Here is a 23,314-nt window from a genome sequence, read left to right as displayed (position 1 = left end):
GGCGTTCCCGACAGAATGCTCTTGTGGCTGGCTGATTTTTTGCGCCATAGAACACTCTCTGTTCGCACAAAAGAAGGAGTCACTTCGAAAGTTGTCTTGACTCAGGGCGTACCACAAGGCAGCGTTTTAAGTCCTATCCTTTTCAACCTTGTAATGGCAGGCCTAAAGTCCTGTATCGCCCCTAAAGTCAATATATCTATCTATGCTGATGACGTCTGCATTTGGACTGTTGGGAAATCGAGGCCTGCAATCCTACGCCGTCTCCAGCATTCCCTGGATAACATCTTGCGGTACCTAACGGAGGCAGGCATGGATATATCAACTGAGAAAACAGCAGTCATGGCTTTTACTCGGAAGCATATGCATCGGTATCAGCTCTTCCTTGGCGATACGCCTCTTAGGCTGGTAGCACACCATAGATTCCTGGGTGTCATCCTAGACTCCAACTTGTCCTGGAAGAAACACATCGATCACCTGGACACAAAGGCACACCGGTGGATTTCCGTCATTCGCCACTTTGCTGGGCCGAAGTGGGGAATGAATGAGAAGTCTCTTCTGGCCATCCACAAAGCCCTAGTCCGAGGGACTCTGCTATATAGCCTACCAGTCTTGCACGGAATTTCACAGACGCAAGAACAACGACTGCGGTGTATTTTAGCACGGAGCTTAAGGGTATGTCTTGGCGTCCCGAGAGCCGCGGAAACGCGGATGGTGATAGCAGAAGCCCGCGAAATACCCATTGAAGTCTTACGGCAGAGGGAGACCATTCGCCATTACTTGCGCCTCAGAGCACACCACCGCCGCCATCCACTAATAGCAAAAGTTTGTCGCCGGAAGCAATGTAACGCATACAACTGTTTCATGGAAGTGAAACCTAAGGTTCCCCCGTTTTCTGCAAGATCAGTGGTGCCCACGACGCCTCCGTGGTCGCTTCCAGTACCATCGATCGCATTGTCAGTTCCTGGTCTTAATGTCAAACGAAACCAAGTGCCTACATCAGTTCTGAAACAGCTTGCAGCGGATATGATGCACAATCGCTATTCTGATCACACTGCAGTTTTCACTGACGGATCCTCCAGTCATGAATGTTCATCGTCTGCATTTGTTATTCCAACTGACGGTGTGTCACATGGATACCGTCTCTCACACCGCACATCATCAACGTCGGCTGAGTTATATGCTATCCTGTTGTTTCTACGTAAGACGCCCTGTGACGATCCGCGGGCCTGGGTCATCTACTCAGATTCAAAGGCTGCTCTTCAATGTATAGCCAACATGGGAATACGTGGATCGCTCGCCCCAGTTGTCACTGATATCCTCCATCAGGTTCAGCTTCTACGCAATCACGGTCATCATATATCCCTGCAGTGGGTCCCGGGTCACTGTGGTTTGAGCGGAAACGAAGAAGCCGACAGAGCGGCAACGGCTGCCCAACAGTCTCGGACTGTTGTACCAACGGTGTTATCAAGAGGAGACAGGAGATCACTTGTGAATGAGCTCATTCAGCCACTAGCTCGCCAGCAGTGGAGTCGGGACATCACTGACAGGTCTCTCATGTATTCGGTGGATCCCACTATGTCCTTCTCAGTTCCTGACCGTTTACCACGCTATTTTACGTCCCTTCTGCACAGGCTTCGTCTCAACGTTGCCTTCACTCCCCAATTCAAGTGCCGAATCGGATACTGTGACAGCTGCCTATGCTCCAAATGTGGCGTTGAAGCGAACATTGAGCACGTCCTAATAGAATGTAAGCTCTACGAAACGGAGAGGCGGCAACTCTGTGCTCAGCTGAGTGGTGCTAGCCGACAGACGTTCAACCTGGCTGCAATTCTTGGCCCATGTCAGAGCCATGTCCAACACCGTCGAGGACTTCTGATGTTCTTGGAGTTCCTCTTGGCTACCGGCTTGCTCCAGACGCTGTAGGGTCCACCCCTGCATCTCAAGGACCATTGGCTTCTTTCATGTGCATCTTCCTTTTGTGCGACGTATAGCGTTGCGCAACCAGACGACGGGAGTTCGAGTTGTACTTGCACATAACTTCATTTTCATATTTCACATCTCATGCTTCTCGTGTAATGGGGTAGGGTACTGCTCTCAAGCGGTGAATCACCCCAGGCCATAGTCATGATTTAGTTGTTGTTGTTGTTCCGACACGTCCACCCTGCTAAGCATAACGGCCGCTAAAATGTGAATTTCATTCGCTAAAAGGACATACATTTTATAGTGCACTGGAAATAAATATATCGTTTTGTGTAGGAAAATTCTAACAACAACTCATAGTGTTTGGACATCGTAGTTCACAACAACACTTCTACGACAACACTGCCGCATTTTGTATGAAAACGGCGCAGATGACAAACCAACTCCAATTTGTGAATATAGCCGCTAATGCACGAAGACGCATGATATATTCCACTTATAACTTGCATCCGCCACATGGCATCACTGAAGCACATCACTGAATCACAGTATTCTTGTGTTTTATCGACGCAAAGCTACAGCAAAACAGCGCAAGCGGCCATCCTAGGCAATCACAAACAAGTTATACCATTATAATGCAGTATACCTTCCCTGGCGGAGCAGGTTGCCAACGAGGTCTCGCGGAATGCAGAGGTATAAAAAAATAACCCTGAAGGTATAAACGTGGAACATAATACTGCTTTTATACCTACTGACAGCGCGCAAGGTATATCGTTGCAACATGACACTTATTTATACCATTTGGAAGGTATACATATAGCCCTTATGGTCTAAACGACGTGACAAGACCCTCCTTTGCACCCCGTTTATCCCTTTTTAGCACCATTTTGGCTGACAGTGTAGAGTCTCCACCCCAGCATCGACGCAAGGCGGCGCTGGCATGCAAGCAGGCCACGCGACCCCGCGCTACGGTTAAGCGTGGCTACGCCTGTACATAACATGACCTAAGCCATGTTTAAAAATTTTGTTTTGGTGGACATGTTTGACCCGGTTTAAATTGGTTCTAACCTCTATAATTTCTGCTCTAGACCCGAATCTGAACCTAACCGATATGCTTGAAACCGTTCTCGAATCGAGCCCCCAAAATAACTGTTCCAATCCCTGGTGGCTGTCGGTGCGTTCGCAACGACACTGACATCAAGCGCCGGCAAGAATACCACAAGGACCATGATAATCCAGCACTGAAAGGATAATCCAGACACTAGTTCGGCAGCAATGGAGTCCGGACATCACTGACAGGTCTGTCAAGCATTCAGTGGACTCAAATTTGTCCTGTTTACCACGCAACTTTTACGTCCCTCATGCACAGACTTCGTCTCAATGTAGCTTTCACTGCATAATTCAAATACCGGATCGGATCCTGTGACAATAGCCTATGCTCCAAATGCGGTGTCGTGACGAACGTTGAGCGTGTCCTTATAGAATGTGAGCGCTACGAAATGGAGAGGCGGCTACTCTGTGCTCAGTTGAATGCTGCTAGCAAGGCAGACATTAAACCCGGCTGCCATTATTGGTCCATGCCAGAACTTTGTACTGCACCGTCGAGGTCTTCTAATGTTCACGGAGTTTTAGATGTCTACCAGTTTGTTCCAGACGCTGATTATGATCGTATGGTACTCTGTATCCGAATGCCCATCGGTACTTCTTTCTTCCTATTCTTCCTTGTGTTCGGTGTTAGCACATACCAGTAGAGGACAGCTCAAACGACTTGTACATAGCTCATTTAACTTCACTCTTCATTTGCGTGTAATAGGGCAGTGTACTCCTCTCAACCGGGGAATCACCCAATCTCTCGCGATTTATTTTGTTGTTGTTGTGAGTACTGAAAGACACTGACGGAAGAAAGGAAAGACGGGACAAAGTGCTAGACTTCGCGTACAGAAGTATGCTGTGTGATATACGTGTATTGGAATAAACCACTCTAATCGGGTGACACACAGGACACACCCAAGTCCTGTACGTCTTTCCTTCCTCTCGTTCGTGTCTTTCAATGCTACCTGATAACGTTAGACTAATACCAACTCGCATATTTTGTACTTAATACATCAGGATCATTTAATGTGCCTAATCCTGATCTTTCATATGTAGAACGTAAAGCATCGAGAGAGGAACAGAACTGTTGAGGTCTTCTCGAAACGGACCGTTCAAGATGTTCCCGACGGCATTACCAATGTGTCTCTTCAGTTCCCCGTCAAAGTTAGCTTTGCGCCCACTGTTGAGGTTGAGGCCCCTAGAGTAATGCAGAGTTATGTCCAAGGGGACCACTCTCCAGGACTTCATAACGGGGGCGCCAGCTGAAAGTAAAGTAAAGAGGCTTTCACGTAACGAACGCTTTTGAATAAATGAAAAAAAAAAAAAAAACAGATGTGGATAGGATTGCAGTATAGGTTGTACTCAGACTTGTACATATTTGGAGTATTGTATTTAAAATACTGTATTTTAAATACAATTTGCGGTATTTTGGTACTCTAATCAATATTTTTTGTTTTGTATTTGTACTCTATTTAAAATACATTTTATGGTATTTTCTACTCAATACTCTAATTACATATTTTGGATCTCCCTCTCCAACTTTCTGTGTCTCGTCTTTCCATTATCTTGCTTGTTCAGTGGAAATTTCCTGAGTCCCTCGGACATGACCCGGATAGTGATTCTAGACCCGGACATTGGCCCTTCATGGAAGTCACAATTTAGAGATATTGCCCCGTGTGTACTAATCCTTGACCAGTGAAGGATCTATTATGTGTGCCCTGACGCGGTGACGCCGAATTTTGACCTCGCCGAGCAGGGACCTGCTAGAAGTTTGCTTTGGTCTGGGTCACATATACTTCGTGAGGTTCTGTGGCATCTCTTCGTCATTGTTTTGGGACTTGTGTTTAGATGACTCCTATCACACAGCGGCGACTAGCGTAGTGGGCGGGGTTTAGGTGATTCATATGTGACATAGCGGCGACGTCCCGCATTGACCAGTGACCGGTGACTTTTTGCGTTCAAGGATAAATAGTATCTTAACTGTATTTCAAATACTTTTTGAAGCATTTCGTACTCTATCTCAATTACTTTAATTTTCATGTATTTATACCCTATCTTAATTACATTCTAACGTTAGTATTTATTATCTTATCTTAAATACATTTTTGAGTAACTTGTACATGTCTGGTTGTACTGAAGGTGTGCGGGAAAGAAAAACCGCGCCGTTGTTCTGTGCATGCTCACCATGATGAACTCATCAACAGGAAGAAGAAAAAAGAGCGTAAGCTATCAGAGCACGCATAGCAATTTCGGGAACTCACATACAGTATCTCTAGTACAGCGTTCGCACTGCCACGCCGAGGCCCGGTTTCACCAACGCCGATTAACATTTGAACCGAGATCAACGGTCCCTTAACTTAAATTTGACGCTTAACTCTGCTTCACTAAAGGAGCTATTGTCACTGAAACATTCACCACGTCACCAACTAACGTTTGCAAACAAGAATTGAGTGTTAACTGCAAGTTTTAGCAACTTGATATCGGTTCAAAGTTAACCGGTGTTGGCGAAGCCGGGCCCTAATCTGGATCGGCACTCAATCATGATCGCGGCTACGCGGTTCGACATACCTACGCCGTCCACACCTGTCATTGAGGACCCAAATTGATCCAGGTTTTCATTTGACGCTATTTCGGGGAAGCTGAGAACGGTAGCCGCTGAACTTATGAATTTAAAGGATTTTTTTTTTAATTCCGTGTTAACGCCGCGAAGCAACTGTGGCTATGAGCGGCGTACAGACGTGAACAGACGTAGTGAGGACGGCAGGAACGAGTGGGGGACAGGGGGGTTAGTATGCGTCCTGGGCCGACTTGATGGGGAACTGTGCCGACATTCGTCTGGAAAGTCTCCGGAAAACCGAGGGAAAACCTCAGACAGCGCAGCCGGTGACAGGATTCGAATCCATGCCACCTCCCAGTCTCGGCGTGGAGAGCGATCATCCTAACCACTATGCCACGGGAGCTGGTAAAAGGGAAATTGGAGGGAAAAGGGAAAATTGTGATTGCGTTTCGAGTGGCTCGGGTTGGAAAGCGCCTGTCCAGCACGCATTTATTTCATTTTATTTTTATCTTTTCAGGCGGGTCGTCATACTGCAAGAACAGCCCCGGCAGGGTGAGGGAGAAAGAAAGCTACTGCACCTGCGTCAATCGTCATCGATATGTGTAATCCCATTCGCGAACGGGGAAGAAATGTCCGCTGTGTTCATCTAGGTCACGTAGGCGCACTTCGTCTGCACGTTAGGGTGATCACTATAGCGCGAATATTCATGAAGATGTATGTGTTTGTTTGTTTGTTTGTTTTTCGACATGATTTCGTACCTAGACGGCGAGAAAACAATTTTGGTCGTGGTTTGGGACCCATTAGGAGGTTCTTTGGTATAGACGCATGCTTTGCACGTTATGACTAGAGAGCGGACTTTAACGTACTAAATGCGCATGAGAAGGCAATAAAAAGGCCGAAAAATCCATGAATTTTCTCGGAATAGGCACGATCAATATTGCTCTACCGGTACTACGAGCGATGCGGCCAGCATTGGTTGCTTTGCGGTAATATACCACTCTATCGCGTGCACTTCGGTGGTAATTGCTGCTCAGCAAAAGTATGCTTATATTATAAATTTTGATGTCATTCTTCGGTTGCACGGCAGAGATTCCGCAGAGCCAACGAGAGAAATAGGAAGAAAAATATTACGGAGATTTCGGCGTCCAGAAAACCGCTCTGATCGCATGGCAATCTTTATTTTGGAATTGAACTCAAGGCGCACCGTGCACGCATATTGATGGCTTGAAGACAGTAGAAAAGAAGTAAAATTCCCGTGTTCCGCGATTAAATTCTGTCTCTTGTCACTACGAATTACATGCTGAAAACGACCTCACGACGTCGACCGATTTGACGATGCATGCCGGTACCAACACGGGTGCTCGCGAGGGACATCGTCGGGAACAGAAGGAGCGTTACCACCAGAGCTGTAAAGTAACTCATTAAGGGCAATTGAGTTACTGTAAGTAATTACTTTTTGTGTAACTAATTACTGTAACCAACTACTTGATGAAAAGCGAATCCGTAACTGAAATTTAAATACTTTTTCGAGTAACTTGCGCTCTGAGGAAAGTCCTGGTGTTAAGAACAAGTCTATCAGCACTATTAGCTTGACTGCCGAGCACATTGTGGGTTGTTTCAGAAGTCTGTTTTCGACAAGTATTACGTATGATACACTGTGTCAAAATTTTCCATATGGTCACCTTGAAAATGAGTAACGATAAGTAACTCAATAACATTCCACGAGTAACTGTCTATGTAACATTTCCTTTAACCTTGTTACTTTTAGAGTCATGTAGCTGTAAGTTAATTACACTTTGTGAGTAGCTTATACAGACCTCGTCACCACTAAGCACAGCTGCAAGAGCAGACGTGGTGTTGCACCGGGTACAAGGAATACAGGCGAAAAATATTCTATACTTTCTGCCACAGGGGGAGACACTTACATTCTATGATGTTGCGCGGCGAAGGGTGTCCTCGTTTTTTTCGTTGCAAAAACTATGAAATAAAACGATCCAGCAAGTAAATGACTCATTTAGGCACTTATCGGCGCCTATTTTAAAAAAGGGCAGTAATCGCAAAAAAAAGGCATTAACATTAGGGTACTATAATGGGTCCCCTTCGACGATTCGTGCTTAGAACATCAAAAGGCATCATCTGTACGACTCCCTACGAAAAGGCATATGCTTGGAAATCCGCTCTCTAAGGTTGACATGTATTCTGCATGAAAATGCACACATTGTGCATATTTTGCCATATTTCGCCGACCTCATCATCACCCAATGTATATACAGGGTGTTTCTTCTCATCTGCAACAAATTTTCATCTAAAAACGGGAGTTGCCTTAGGACGCTTTTACTTTTGTCACTGGATTACTCGACGGGGCTGCTACTAGGAAGACGTATTTTTTCTCAGTCCGGGGACTAATTAACAGAGATATCTTAATCAACTTCTTTATTATTGACCTTAGGGAGGACATTGAAATTGCGATATTAAAGCGTGATGTGAACATGATGTGTTCGAGGCACAGATGAAGCACAAAAGTAACCACAGCACGCGCTATGGACCTAAGTATTTGATCGCTGTCGTCTACTGTAAACCGCAAGTCGTCGGCAAAAGGGCGTCAGCGACGTTGAAATCTCCACCCTCACTTAACGTCACTGATAAACGTCATACGCGATGTGGGGAACCATTATCGCGGTATGTGTGGTGGTGGTGGTGTGATGTTATAAGGAAGAGGAGTGAGGCCTGCCTGCTCAGACAAGGCGGCAAGTTCCACTCCTTTGTGAAAGGGGAAGGGGAGAAGGGGGTAAAAGAGAAAGTATAGAGGGCAGAAATGAAAAGAAATAAGAAATTAGAAACATAGAGATAAAGAAATTAGTAAGCAGAAAGGGTAAGAAAAAAGGAGGGAGGGAGGAAGGGAGAGAGAAGGAAAGCGTTCATGACAGTCCCACAGAGGAAGCGAAAGCTAGGAGCGCGTCTCGCACTTTTCTACGGATGTGGGTGGGACCCTGCGGGTACAATATCTCGTCTAGAGAGCCACAAGGAAGTGATAAGGCACTGAAACTCGAGATCAAAGTGTCTCTGGCTGCTTGAGACTTTGCACAGTCCATGATGATGTGTGCCAGGTCACCAAAACAGAAACAAGTCTCACAGCGTGGCGATGCCGCGAAGCCCAGTTTGTAACGAAAGGCGGGTGTCATAACGGACTTGCATCGGAGTCTGTGGAGAAAGGTAGATCGCTTCCGGTTGAGATCCTTCACGGGGCATGGTTGGGAGAAGTGCCGCACTTCCGGATAAGCAGTGAGACGGGTTTCTCGGACGTACACAGAGAACTGCTTCTTATTATGTCGTGGGTCCAGAGGTTCAGGGACCTCAGGAGGCAGCTGTTTCGTTGCCGGATATTCCTGCATGGGAAGGAACCCACTGAAAACCCGTTGTTCTTGAGCTGTTTCCATATCTCCAGTATGGTATGTCCTATGGGGTCGTCGATGCGGGGGTTACATATTCGCTGAAGAAAGCACTTGGAGTCTGTAAGCACAATACCACTTTTCTCTGCGACGTTGAGTAAAAATTCCAAGGCCTGTTTGGTGGCTACGAGCTTGGCTAAGGTGGAAGACACTTGAGTGTCGATGCGACCGCCCCACGAGAGTAGTAGAGGATGGACTCTCATAGTGCACAACGCTCAACTGGCCTGAACACGATTTAATTAGCAATTAGAGCTAATTGGTACCCCCACATTAATCAGCATCCTCCAGGGAGCCACCACACTAACTGGGGAGCATCTAACTCGTGTCCAGACCAGCTGAGCGTTATGCACTACGAGAGTCCACAAAAAAGAAAAATAGAGATAGAGTGGAGAGAAGAAGTTTAATTGAAGATCAACAATGCCATCTTGAAGAAAGCAGTCCAGAACGGCCGCTGACCATCGCCGGGCGACGGAGCACAGAGGAAGGCTGCAAAGCATCGCAGCTATGACCACAAGTTCCGGACATTCTGTGACGCCATCATGACATGTCTGGGCAGGTTAGGACAGCTCTGGACGTGCGAAGAGAAAAACACTCGTAATACAGAGGCTGCGAATGCAAGGGTATGCTAACCATCAATAGCAATCAACAAAAAGAATTAGTTACACAACAAATCATCCCACCACAACAGGAGCGCAGAACGATGCAACTGCTCCATCCGACAGTAAGGCAGGGAACTGACTCATAATGGTTTTTTCTCCTGTATAAACTCCCGCAGCTGCAGCCCCTAGCGGTTACTTTCTCAACTAATCTCACGACAAAATTGTTAAGAATCACGCCTGCGCTACTCTCATTCCCAAGGCAGAAGAAGATAGAAAATGGCGGGAATGCCCGGACAACAGCAACCAGCGCCCGACGTGCACGGGCATGAAAATTGCAAACAAAGTGGGGACAAAGTTGGCGAAAGCATTAGTTACACAACAAATCAGCTCACCACAACAGGAGCGCGGATCGATGCTACTGCTCCATCTGACAGCCAGTCAGAAACTGAGCGAGCGCGGGGATTTCCGAGTGCACGTCTGCTCTCTGCGACAGCCAGCGAGCGACTGACTGGGACGCCGCACCGCGGCAGCTACGCATACGCATAGAAGAGCATTCCTGCACCCTCCTCTTTCATTGCTTATTGGTCGTGACGTCATCCCATTGTCCGAAGGTTACACCGATTTTTTCTTTTTTCACACGGTCGGTCGACACAACTGGACCAGGTCAATCTGCAATGAGGCCATGGCATGACGTCATCATGCACCTGCGTGGCTCAAGGACGCGTACACTCTAGACAGGGGACCTATTATTTATTGAATCACTATCCCAAGATTATTTCCTTTATTCTTCTATAACGATTGCATAGGAAACTATTGCGAATTCCAAAGTCTTACTAAATGAGACTTGCAAAAGCACAAAATATCCTAACACGTAACTCCATCAATGGCTAATAAGAGGACTAGGCACTCAACATATCAACACAGAGTACGGGTAACAAGGAGCGCAGAACGATGCGTCTACTCCATCCGACAGCCAGGCACGGAACTACACAGGGGACTTGTTATTTATTGAATGACTATCCCAAGATTATTTCCTTTTTTCTACTATAACGATTGCATAAGAAACTATTGCAGAAAAACAGCATACATGAGAGGTGATTGTAGGATTTAAGCATTTCATTCCCAAGGTCTTACTAAATTAGACTTGCAAAAGAACAAAATATCCTAACACCTTTAATGCCTACATACAACGAGCTAATCGAGACATGTCCATCCCTTCCGAGAACCTGGCAGCAAACTGAATAGGTAATATGCAAAATTACTTTCACGTCGGGCAACACTGGTTAGGACTTTTTGGTCGGCCATCTTGGTGGAGTCAGGATTTGGGAGTTGCGTATGGGACGCCGGCCGGTTCAGCTGGCGGCCGAAATGACTGAACTGCGACGTTTCCCTATGTATGATGACAACATGTGGAGAAACGACTTAGGTGCTCTGCCACACCTGTCAGAGGATACGTTACAGAGTTTTTGTGCTCTTTCGGCACCGCCGTGACGGTAGCAAAAGAAGTCCTACGCCTTCACCGTGGAAGCGTACACACTGCCTTCTTCACTACTCACGAACAACTGTGACTCGAGATACGTGAACTGCTGTTTTGTAGTGGAGCACCTTGTCCACAATATTGACTAGCACGCGCAATCGAGCTCGAGCAACCGCACGGTATTCGGTGTTTAGTGCATGCGCCATTCACGTGTGTTCGAAGTGACGGCTGTTTTCCTTCTTCACCACTATACGGTAAAATGTGCGTCCGCCGAAGTTTCTCGACACACTTTTGTGTATCGTACGCTATATGTAAGCGCTCTTTCTATGACGTTCTGAGTTAAAAAAGAAGAGAAAAGCAAAATAAACAGACTGTGCTATCAGCGCAAGGATGTGAAGAGTGTGTTGGTTGAAATTACACATAGCTATTAACGAGAAAGACAGAGGTGGGCATGGATAGCCCGTGTCCGTCTGTCTTTTTCTGTCATCGTGTGCTATGAACTTCGTGTGACTAAGTTACGTCTCGCTTGATGGCAATAATCTACTAGTGTCTCACCATTTGGAAAACGGTGAAAGGACACCTACAGAAGACAGAACACTGTTAGCATGTAACATGTTTTGCGTGCCAGCAAGGCTCGAGGAGAACAACAATAGTATTTATTATTTCATTCTGAATAAGCTGCCCTTGTGGAAGCCCTGTTTGCGCGATCCATCCACAACGAGGTCCGCACATGAATGCCTTAGTTAACACAGCATTGCGCGATTGCAAACGTCCCCTCCTATTCAACACCTATCTTTTCATTCGCGTGCGTCACGCGATACGTGACCGTTATGCGCGATCGCTCGATCATAGCCTCCTATATACTCAATATAAAGGAGACTATGGCTCGATGAGAGCAGCAGACGTCCTGGGGAGAAGCTCAAGTACAGTTGGAAGACAAAGGCACAAGCTAACTGACACACGAGACAGCACGTAACACAAGTACTAGCTGTTTTTCTTGCTAGTCCTGTTTCCTTATGTTCGGTATTATCAACGTACACCACCCTCATCACTTAAAAAAAAACATGGTATACTGCGTGCGTACCATTCACTGCATTTCACGGCCGCTTCTAGGGTTACTGCCAGGCACACTGAACATAAGTGAGTGATACCAACCCAGTTCCCGTTGCAGTCTTTGGTTCCACGCTTAGACAACGAAACGCAGCAGTGCGTGGGCATTCTTGTGTAAAAAAAATAAATAAATAAATAAAATAACTAAAAAAGGTACGATCCCGCAGTGTATGTGCACGTACAGGACGATACATGCATTACAGCAGCAGCCTAACGCGCGCGTTTCTTGACTCTACCAATATGGCCGCCCTAGTTACAACTGTTACCATGAGATGGCGCGTCGCATTTTGCATATCTCCTATAATGTCGCTTTATTCCTCGACTGGATAAAGCACCTGTCCCCCTTGTGGTTCCTCTCTGAACTACATGAATCACAACATTATTAAGAATAGCACTACTCCCATTCAAGGCAGCACTATGGACATCTTCAAAAATGTTCCTTGTCACCTTGTCACCTTGCCTCCTTGTCCTGACCTTGTCAGCACAGGTCAGGACATGTCAGCGCATGTTTGTCAGACAACAAGGGGGAAAAAAGCAAAGAGAAACACTTGAAAACCAACATCAAACTATTTCTAAGCACACGCACTCCTCTTGTTCAAAAACAGTGCTCATCATAAATCCATCCAGAACAATACACACCATTTTTTCTATTGCTACACTTTTTTCCAGTAACGGTCAATGCATTGCTACAGACTGTGTAACGTCATCACATCCTGTCTGAAGAAGACAGCGGCAAAGACAAAGCCTCCCATTATTTATTGAATCGCAAGATTATTTCCTTTGTCCGATTCTTAATGACGTTCACATTTACAATAAAATTCAACAAAAAAGCACCGTCCATACCCCAAAGGCTCATCATGGTCATTAGAATCACAACACCAGTAAACTACCACTGCTCTTTTAAAATAATAAGTGAGACCACCCAACATCATCACCAGGCTTATGTAATACATGACCCTTTCTATGCTCACATACTCATTGTCTGAGGTTACACCTGCGAGCAAAAAGGCGCGAAAGCCGGGGGGCAAAGTTCGATTCGCGCACGACAAAGCACAAGACAATAACGCCTTTACGGGAACACGATGGCATTCCCACCATATTAATGATTTTCTATCTTGCATTGCAGTTTAGAAAAACTACTACCACAAAACTATAATTTTAGGAGTCTATTAAAACTCTACTTTCTATGGAAACTATAATTGCCCTATTACTTGGATCGCTATTAATGAAGCGCTCCAATTTTTTCTCTCTTCCCATTTCAGCCTTGTCATGCAGTAAAGCAGGCTCACATCCAAAATGATTAATTTACACTGAGGGTGCTGTGCTTCAGGAATTCCTATCCTGCGCTCAGATGCAAGCATTTCTTCATGGATACCTTTAACAGCTGACTTCCTCAACATACCGAGCTCCTAACAACATCTAACAAACAATCAGAGAAACCCTCTTCTCAGCTGTACCATGCGACTTTCTTCTGCGTAAAATTGGTGATTTGAGGAAGAGAGCAGCGAAAAATTGCGCGCACTTGTGCTTGACTTAAAAAACCTGAAGCATATGCTAATAAACTACGAAAAAGACACTCATGTCTGGTATCTGATAGTGCCACATACACAGACGCATTGCCCTTGTGTAAAGAAAGCACAGGACAGGGATACACAATTTTCCTTACGTGAGCAGGGAAAAGGCTTGAGACCTCAGGTCACCACACATCGCCACGCGGCTAGCACAACATGACACCAACAAGATACTAGCAGCGGGAAGAACTGCAACACTGCTAAACAAGTCCAGACATGCCATGATGACATCACAAATCAGGAGAAAAGCACACGCATGCACGCACAGGGGACAACGCATTAAACACACGGAGCACTCAGGAATAATCGTAGCGTTACCGCACATCGCTGCGAAGCTCAACGTCTAACACAAGACGACAGCAACAAGATATTAGTGAAGGGTAAAAATTGCAACACTACTGAACAAGTCCAGACATGCCACATTGCATACAGAACACTGCTCATCGGGGAAAAGGCCTAAGCCTGCGGCGGATCATCATAGAGCATACACAACTTCATTTTTCTATTTCGCGTAAACTAAACGCGGTCTGCTTGGAAAACGATGTACAAATTTTCTTAGGGAGCAGAGAAATATAGAAATATCTACTCCGTGCTCAGATACCAGCATTTCTGCTCAAAAACCTGCAAAATTAAGCACTGCTTACTTCATCAAGATATCGAACACCCAACAAAATCAAACAAACAACCCCACTTCCACTGATAGAACACTATTAAGCTTTTACGCAGGAGGCTTTCTTCTACATAAAAGTAGAGAAAATAAGAAAAGAGCAGCGAAAAATTACACACACTTTTGCTCGCATAGCGATAAGAGACAAAAAATAAAAATAAAAGTAAAATAACGACGTACTCGCTAATAAACTGTGACAAAGACACCCATTTCTGCTATCAGATAATTATTGCATAATGCTAAATACTCATTTGCATTGTCCCTGCGTGAAAAAAGCACAGGACAGGGATACACGATTTATCTTAAGTGAGCAGGGAAACTCACTTCTACTCGAACAGCTTAATACCATAAAGTCTGAATTTTTGCAAAGAAAATAAAGCTTGAACAGCGCTACGAACGTGACAGACACATACTAACAAACAAACAAACAAGCACTTCTATTCATTTCTATTGATAAAGGCGTAAACCACACTACAAGAACAAAGCACACTGCTTCAGGAAAGATTATCAAATGCAACACAACAGGACCGGCTCTCATAAAATAGCCTGCCCAAAACAAAGACTTCACCAGGTTCGCGAGGCAATTCCATTAAAAACGCTCTCAGTCTATCCTACAGATAGCAATGCAAGCGCTGCTACCCTTATTTTTTAAACCACTATTCCACGCAACAGTACATAAATGTATCACTCGTGTCACATGAAAAGGCACACACAAAGAACTCACTTGTCAAGTGGGATCCCTGGTTGAGAAAAGCACGCGTGCCCGCGCGCACACACAGACACACACTCACATTTTCACACTCACAAACACAAGGTCTATTCTCACAACCACATAAATCCATATTATTCCTCAGGTCAATAATTATCCTACCATTGTCAAAAGATGGCTCACTCTTGTATGCGATCGCAAAGCGATAGGTCCTCGTTCCGGATGTAATAGGATATCGCTACTCGACCGACGCGAACCAAAAAAGAAAGCAAGGAATGCACGTTTGCTATACCTCCACGAAGAAAACGGTGCCGTGCTTCTATGCAGCGATCATCATACAGGAGTGAATTCTCTTCTTAGTTTTCCTTTTATTTTCTTGCACCCATATATTTTGCAAGAATACTATAGAGACCCAACAGAGCAGTGCGCTCCCATCAACATGCCTTGGGCTGACCTTACACACCCGAAGCCTTTTCAGAATACACTCTGCTGGCGCTGGAATAAAAGATTTATCGCCAGGCTACTACAATGTCAGCTCTGGTTTATACAGGAGAAAAAACCATTACGAGTCAGTTCTCTGCCTTACTGTCGGATGGAGCAGTTGCATCGTTCTGCGCTCCTGTTGTGGTGGGATGATTTGTTGTGTAACTAATTCTTTTTGTTGATTGCTATTGATGGTTAGCATACCCTTGTTTTTGCAGCCTCTGTATTACGAGTGTTTTTCTCTTCGCATGTCCAGAGCTGTCCTAACCTGCCCAGACATGTCATGATGGCATCACAGCTGACGTCACAGGGTGTCCGGAACTTGTGGTCATAGCTGAGATGCTTTGCAACCTGCCTCTGTGCTCTGTCACCCGGGGATAATCAGCGGTCGTTCTGGACCACTTTCTTCAAGATGGCGTCGTTGACCTTCAATTAAACTTCTTCCTCCACTCTATCTCTTTCTATTTTTTTCTTTTTTATGGACTCTCATAGTGCACAACGCTCAGCTGGTCTGGACACGAGTTAGATGCTCCCCAATTAGTGTGGTGGCTCCCTGGAGGATGCTGATTAATGTGGGGGGTCCCAATTAGCTCTAATTGCTAATTAAATCGTGTTCAGGCCAGTTGAGCGTTGTGCACTATGAGAGTCCGTCCCCTACTACTCACGAGTGCTCGAGTGCAGGGCACCAGAACGCTGCCGTACTACTCCCGGTAACGGGATTGGTGGACCCGTCGGTGTAGATTTCCAGTGCACCCTTGTTTTTTTCCAGGATGGCTTCTTGTACAAGCGCCTTGGCCACAATGCTTTTGACATGTGACTTCTTTCTGAGACCCCAAAGAGAGCAAGAGCGTTGCGGTCCCTTTCGAAGAAACGATGGCTCTTCCTCTCTCGAGCTCGGCCTAAGGCCAAGGAGCATCTTGTAGGTGTACCTCCCCAGTTTCCTGAAGCGAGATCCGCGATGGCGGCGTATTCTGCGGATAATCTTCTTCCCAGCCTGTGACCTGTGTAGTCTGTCATACTGTTGCAACAAACGTTCAGTAGCAAAAAGACGAACGGGCATTGATCCCGCTTCACCGTAGACAAGTTCGCTGGATGATTGCTGCGGGAGACCCAGAGCGTTTCTTAGGCCCATACGGTGAGCTGCCATGAGCTGAACTAGCCGTGTTGGTGGCGGACTCAGACCCTTTCTAAATGCTGTCATGCAGCTTGGTAACAAGTGGTTTGATTCGAGGAACCACTGTAACCGAGATTGTACGAGCCGTTCCATAAGCTTTGCGAGGCACGAGGTGAGCGATACCGGACGGTACGAGGACAACTGGAATTTAGGCTTCCCACATTTAAGGATGGGAACCACGACTGAGTGCTTCCACGAGGTCGGAATATCACCGGATTGCATTTAAGTAGCTAAGAAGCCGGTTCCTAGCATCTTCACCCATGTTTTCCAGAGCCTGGTAAGAGATCCCGTCCTTTCCGGGTGCGCTACGTCGACGGCACGATTGCAGTGCCCGCGTGAGTTCCGCCATAGTGAAGGGCTCGTCTAGGATGTGTGGGTCATCGGCGAATGGAGCAGTAGCATGCACCGGGTCTGGCCCCGGGTGGGGCGCGGCTGTAGTGATGAGGAAGTCGGCCAGAGCTTCAGCTGTGTCATCCAACGACAATCCAAGTCGCGCTGCTAGGGTTGGAAAGAGTAGGGTTTCCTTGGCTTTTCCTGTCATCGCGTTTATGGTATTCCACACAGGGACCTCGGAGTGCGTGGGTCAAGTGAGCTGCAGAAGGAAGCCCACTGTCGGCGGCGAAGACCGATGCAGTGTCGCCTGGCGACGGCTGATATACGCCTGTACTGAACGAGATCGGTGCGAGTGCCAGATTTTCTTAGCCGGCGTTGTGCCCTGCGGCGTGCGGCGACTAAATTAAGAAACTTGAGGTCAGGAGAAGGATCACTTCGTTTGCATGAGATGTACTTGGTTGCACTGAGTGCGCAGGCAGGAATAGCATCGGTCACGATGTGTCACGATCTTTGTTTTGTATTTATTTTTTGCTTTCTTTTCTTCCTTTATGTGTTCGGAGTCATTCGGGGTACCTCCTCTCACTCTGCTGGGCACGGCTCTACCCCCCTCCCCGGTACGATAAGCGCTGATATGTGACGCACAAAGCTCCTTGCAAGCAAAAAATAAAACAAGAAAACAAAGATCGTGGAACATACCGCGAAAAGGGTTTGCCTGGATTGCGTGTCACGTCTTTCTGTGACGTTAAGTGAGGGCGGAGACATCGACGCCACTGTCGCTCCTTTGCCGATTACTTGCTGTTCACAGCAGACGAGGGAAGTAAAATACTTGGGTCTGTAGCGCGCGCTGTGATTACTTCTGCGCTTCACCAGTGGTTCGAGCGCATCATGTGGACATCAGGCTTTAATATCGCAATTGCAATGTGCTCCCTTAAGTCATAAATTAAAAAGTTAATGAAAATATCTCTGTTAATTAGTCCCGTGATTGAGAATAAAATACGGTTTCCTAGTAGCAGCCCCGTCGACTAATCCAATGACAAAAGTAAAAGCGTCCTAAGACAACTCCCCTTTTTATGAAAATTTGTTGCAGATAAAAAGAAACACCCTTACGCGCGCGCGCGCGCTTGTGTGTGTGTGTGTGTGCGCGCTTGTGTGTGTGTGTGTGTGTGTGTGTGCGTGTGCGTGTGCGTGTGCGTGGTGTGCGTGTGTGTGTGTGTGTGTGTGTGTGTCATATTTACAGATGTCCAGGTGTGATGGCTTTCTTCTTCTTAATTTTCATTACGGTCTTGCCGTCTTAAGGTAGGTTTTGGGTCATCTCCCGCGAGAATTTCCGTCAGAGTAGAATATTTTTGTCCAGTTTGAATTTTGTCCCGTCCTTATTTTCTTCTGTCCTGAAAAGTTGTCCTCTTTTTTAAGGGAGGTGACGATAATTATCTGGGAAATTATCGTACTATTTCGATCTTGCCTATTTTCTTCAAATGTCTTGAAAAGATCATTCATTCTAGGTTGTACTCATTTCACAATAAATACAATTTGCTGAAAGTCTTTCAACATTCGTTGTGGACGCTCTTAAGCGAACAGAACTTATCGTTCAAAACTTTGACTCTAAGTTGTTTACTCTAGGTATTTCCCTTGACCTTAGAAAGCTAGCACCATCAAAGAGTTAGTGTATCTTAATTCTCCTTTGAACGTAGTTAAGTCCGTTAAATGTTTGGGTGTTATTTATCGAACATTTGACTTGAGCACATTCAGTATACTGAAAGAACCTATGTAGAGCATTCGGAATGACAACTAGACATATAGTTACCTGTTCCTGTTCCGAGTTGTATTATTACTTTACAGCTCACTTCTTATGTCACATATGAACTATTTTTTTATTTAGTTTGGGGAACTGCGTGAAAAAACATAAATCGACTCATAGGTGTACAAAAAACGATGATACGTCATATCGCCAATATCGGTTACCGAAGCTCGACAAAGAAGCACTATGAACAATATAATATTTTAAGCGTACTCAATCTGTATGATTATCGCCTTGTTTGTTTTTATAGAACTGTGTGTAAGTTATCGTACCTTGCAAATTGAAATCGCAAAACTGCGTTTCGTGGCACTCGTAACAAAAATCCATGGCGCCTACCGCGGTTACGAACAAATTATGGCACGCAATCAATTTCTTGCAGTCTCCTTTCTCTCTTTTAAATAAATTCCATGGCAATCGCATTACAACCGATGTCAATAATTTTTGAGGCGTTGCAATCTGAGTTGAGGCTTTGAGTGTGACATATGCGTACATGTACTTTTTGTGTATAGTTACGATATACATATTTCATGTACGCTTGCTTCTGGCCAGGTGGTGGGAGCGTGTCAAGCTGCCTTTACATCTTTTTTCTCCCATTTCCCACATCTATGCAATAGATGAAGTAAATGCAAATTCAAATTTTCGATGTTTCGGTGGGATGTGGTGTTCTGCCCCCACCCTGGCTGCTCCACTGCGCGACATACTACGCAGGCAAAGGTAACGGGATCTTTCTAGTTTCAGTTTCCGTTATCGGTACCGCACCCCCCCCCCCCCAGGTTTGTTTTTGTTTTCTTTCTTTCTTTTTTTTGCCAGCCTTGAGACCGCCATAAATTCATGTACGTATATATTCTGGAATTTACTGTGAGGACGTTAGGGATAAGTGCACACGACAGACAACATTTACTCAAAAATATCGTACTTGGTCTCTTTGAATATGGTTTTGACGAATGTTACTCACGCTTGCAAATGGCAAGTCACCATTAGCGTATAAGAACCATGTTTCTTCTGTTTCCTATATACTATTTACTCATATGCTCCAGTTTGATAGTCCATGTTAGCTTTACTTCCTCAGCTAATTTTAGTTGGCTTCATTCGACTTTATATCATAAATCTATCTAAATGATATCGTAAAGGATCGTAGTAATTCGGGTCTTGCAGTACCCGAATTATTACCGTAAGCTATTTTCGTTTCCGGTTCTGCTGCTTGTAATCTGAGTGTGCGATATCCGTTTCTGTTTCCGTTATCTGTTATATTTCCGGTATAATACCGTTTCCGTTTCTGTTACCTTTCGCTGATACTACCCACAAATGTTCGAGATCTTTTCTTACAGCGGCGCCCATGGCATTCGCATATGGCGTCGGAGTACGTTCGCTACGCGTGCATGGCCAGCGGGCCTTCGCCACTTTCTTTGCCGTTACGAAGAGGAGCGCGTTGTCATTTCAATCTGCACCGTGGTGCGGTGCCGAATGCAAAGCCTCCAGCTCCATGATTTATACCTGTGGCGCGAGCCTTCTTTATTGTGTGCTCCTGAACGAAAGCAGCTTTATTTTACCGCGTGATCCTTAGTACAATGCTGAAATTTTGTCAAATATGCATTGATGCATTGCTTTCATCCCAAGAACGATAAAAAACATTGCACATGTTCAAGGTCTTTTCTGAATATTTCGAATATTTTGCTGCATAGTTGGATGCATATTTCGGGTGTTTTTAGTGCATATATTTATCCGCGCTCTACCGATCACGATTGAGCGCGAACATTGTATAAGTCAGCTAGGCTTTCGCCTTTTTGACAAAATTACGATGTACATCGGTAAAATTCAGCTCACCAACACTCTGCCCTAAAAGTACAACTAACATAATACTTCGATCCTTACTGTGCTCATAGCCACAGTTGCTTCGCGGCGATAACACGGAATGTGAAGCTCATCATTATATTTTCATCGAATTACTGCAAGTAAACAGTTATTGCAGTGTTCGCCTACTAGCCCCAAGGTTGTGGATTGGAACCCGGCTGGGGACGCCAGCAACTTGGTGGTAGGGTACAAGTTGCTCGAGGGACGTTAAACACGGTGTGCCGCGTGTTCAGATTTCAGCGCACGTTAAACAAGCCTCAGGTGTGCAAAATTAATTCAAAGACCCAACCACTGTAGCGTCGCTCATGATCGTAGTTCGCGCGACGTAAAGCCACAAATTACGAATTATCAACTGCAGGTAAACCTCTGGCAAAAAAAAAAAAAAAGAAAAAAAAACACCTCAGTCGTCATCTTAAAAATAAAGTTTTGTTTGCTGGGAGGATAACAATTAATATTAAGTGGTTGGAAAAAAAGGAAAAGAAGGACAAAATGAATCATGAGATGTGCGCCCGGGGAAAACGAAATGACATCATACTTGAAGGCAAGAACAGCAGGTAGCAAACGCAATTGAATTTTTGCAAATAAAGGGAAAAAGAAACTGCACCTCTTTATTTTCTGCATACCACCAGCTCCCGTGGCATAGTGGTTAGGAGGGTCGCTTTCCGCGCCGAGAATGGGAGGTGACACAGGTTCGAATCCAGTCACCGGCTGTGCTGTCTGAGGTTTTCCCCGGGTTTTCCGAGGACTTTCCAGACGAATGTCGGCACAGTTCCCCCTGAAGTCGGCCCAGGACGCATACTAAGCCCCCTGTCCCCCATTCCTTCCTGTTGTCCTCTTTCAATCTGTCCACGTCTGTACGCTGCTCATAGCCACAGTTGCTTCGCGGCGCTAACACGGAATTTAAAAAAATTCTGCATATCACATCACGAAACAAATAACGTCTTTCGATGTGCAATAAAAGTAGATAATATAGAAAATACAAGCAGTTCCAGGTACGGATTGTGGTAGGATGCTTCACTGAGCTACCTAGCGACGTTCAATTGCCTCGTGTAATGCTCATCCATAAGCTCAAATGCATTGCATAAGCTCAAGCTAATTGCAGTTGCCGGAGAGGAAGCACAAGCAGGGCTGTCACCTCCCCCACTCTCCTGTTGCATTATTCCCCACCCCTCTTCCTCCCCCACCTGAAGAACACTCCCCCCACGCCTCTTCGCCCTCTGAGTATTCACCATAAACGGGTATAAATCATTTCTGTGGTACACTATTGCTCTTGTGCTGTGTATCAGTTATCTCATGATGCGTGTCCAGAAGCCAACGGGGCAGAGGTTAATCCTGCTGGCGGACACCCTTACCACACCATCATCTCTGCGTACATATGTGGGTATGTCGTGAGAAATGCAACTGAAAGTGTGTGTTCTTTTTATAATAATAGCATAAACAAAATACAGAAGCCGACACTGAAGATTTTTGTTTAAGTTTAATTTGTACAAGCTTTCGCGTGGAGGTCCACGCTTCCTCAGGTACAAAGTGAAGTGGTGACACACATAAGTATATATAGTATAGACATATACACGACTAAACACACTGCTGTACAAAGAAAGGGAAGGGGAAAGGACAGCAGTGTGTTTAGTCATGTATATGTCTATACTATATATACTTTTGTGTGTCACCACTTCACTTTGTACCTGAGGAAGCGTGGACCTTCACGCGAAAGCTTGTACAAATTAAACTTAAACAAAAATCTTCAGTGTCGGCTTCTGTATTTTGTTTATGTGATCTACAGGACTTGACTCCCCTCTTCGTATACGCTTCTATAATAATAGCAGTGAGAGAAGGATACTTACTCTGAAAGAACGTTATCTCAGCGTAACCTTTGGGATGAACCAAGTCCGCTTCAACTGACAAATTGCTGCCACTACCAAAGAAGGACTCTCCATCAACAAAGCCATCGTATGTAACTTTCAAGTTGCCGAACGCCAAAGCGCAGTCCATGGTGAAGTTGTCGCCTTCGTTAACACGGCTGCAGTTATCAGCCTTGACGGTAGGGTTAATTGCTGTGAGCCCTGTCAGCAATCCATGGTGGAACTGAGCGTTCACCTTGCGGTTCGTTATCCAGTTCCTTGGCACCACGAAATCGAAGTCGACGAGATCCCATTCTGCAGGTCGCTTTTGAAGGTAGAGCGGAAGGATGGTGTCAGAGAGGGCGTCGTAATATCTGCTTAAAAAGGAATCGCTCTGCGATGGGATTCCTGCAAAACCGAAAGCCGTGAGTGAGCATTGGCTACGGAGTTCAGACTCGAAACACATTGATGAAAAATCGCGCTACAACAACAACAACAAGCCATCGATACTATCAATCAGTCACTCTTCTTTGTTGCTTAAAATCGTTCCTTGATGGTAGCATCACTGTCCTGCGGAATGTGGTATACAAAATTTTCAATCTGGTGCCCGAAAAGATGACAAGTACGTATGAGACTGTGTAAGACAGAGTAGGGAGCACACGCTGAGGTACAATACGTGTTTG

At 45.5% G+C, this 23,314-nt stretch overlaps 1 protein-coding gene across 1 annotated transcript in view; it reads right to left on the bottom strand.

Moving 5' to 3' along the window:
* Positions 1-4,009: 4,009 nt before the first annotated feature.
* LOC135388682 (uncharacterized) overlaps positions 4,010-23,314 on the bottom strand; it is a 51,524-nt gene continuing 32,219 nt past the window's right edge. The window contains exons 5-6 of the mRNA XM_064618391.1: positions 22,635-23,039; positions 4,010-4,274 (exon numbers count right to left, since the gene is read on the bottom strand). Coding sequence (XP_064474461.1) covers positions 4,045-4,274; positions 22,635-23,039 — 635 coding nt within the window. The 3' untranslated portion in view covers positions 4,010-4,044. The remainder of the gene's footprint in view (positions 4,275-22,634; positions 23,040-23,314) is intronic.

The sequence above is a fragment of the Ornithodoros turicata genome, chromosome 3 (assembly GCF_037126465.1).
Source record: "Ornithodoros turicata isolate Travis chromosome 3, ASM3712646v1, whole genome shotgun sequence".
Taxonomy (NCBI): Eukaryota; Metazoa; Arthropoda; class Arachnida; order Ixodida; family Argasidae; genus Ornithodoros; species Ornithodoros turicata.
The sequence above is the reverse complement of the archived record's forward strand: the minus strand, read 5'-3'. Positions and strand labels throughout refer to the sequence as shown.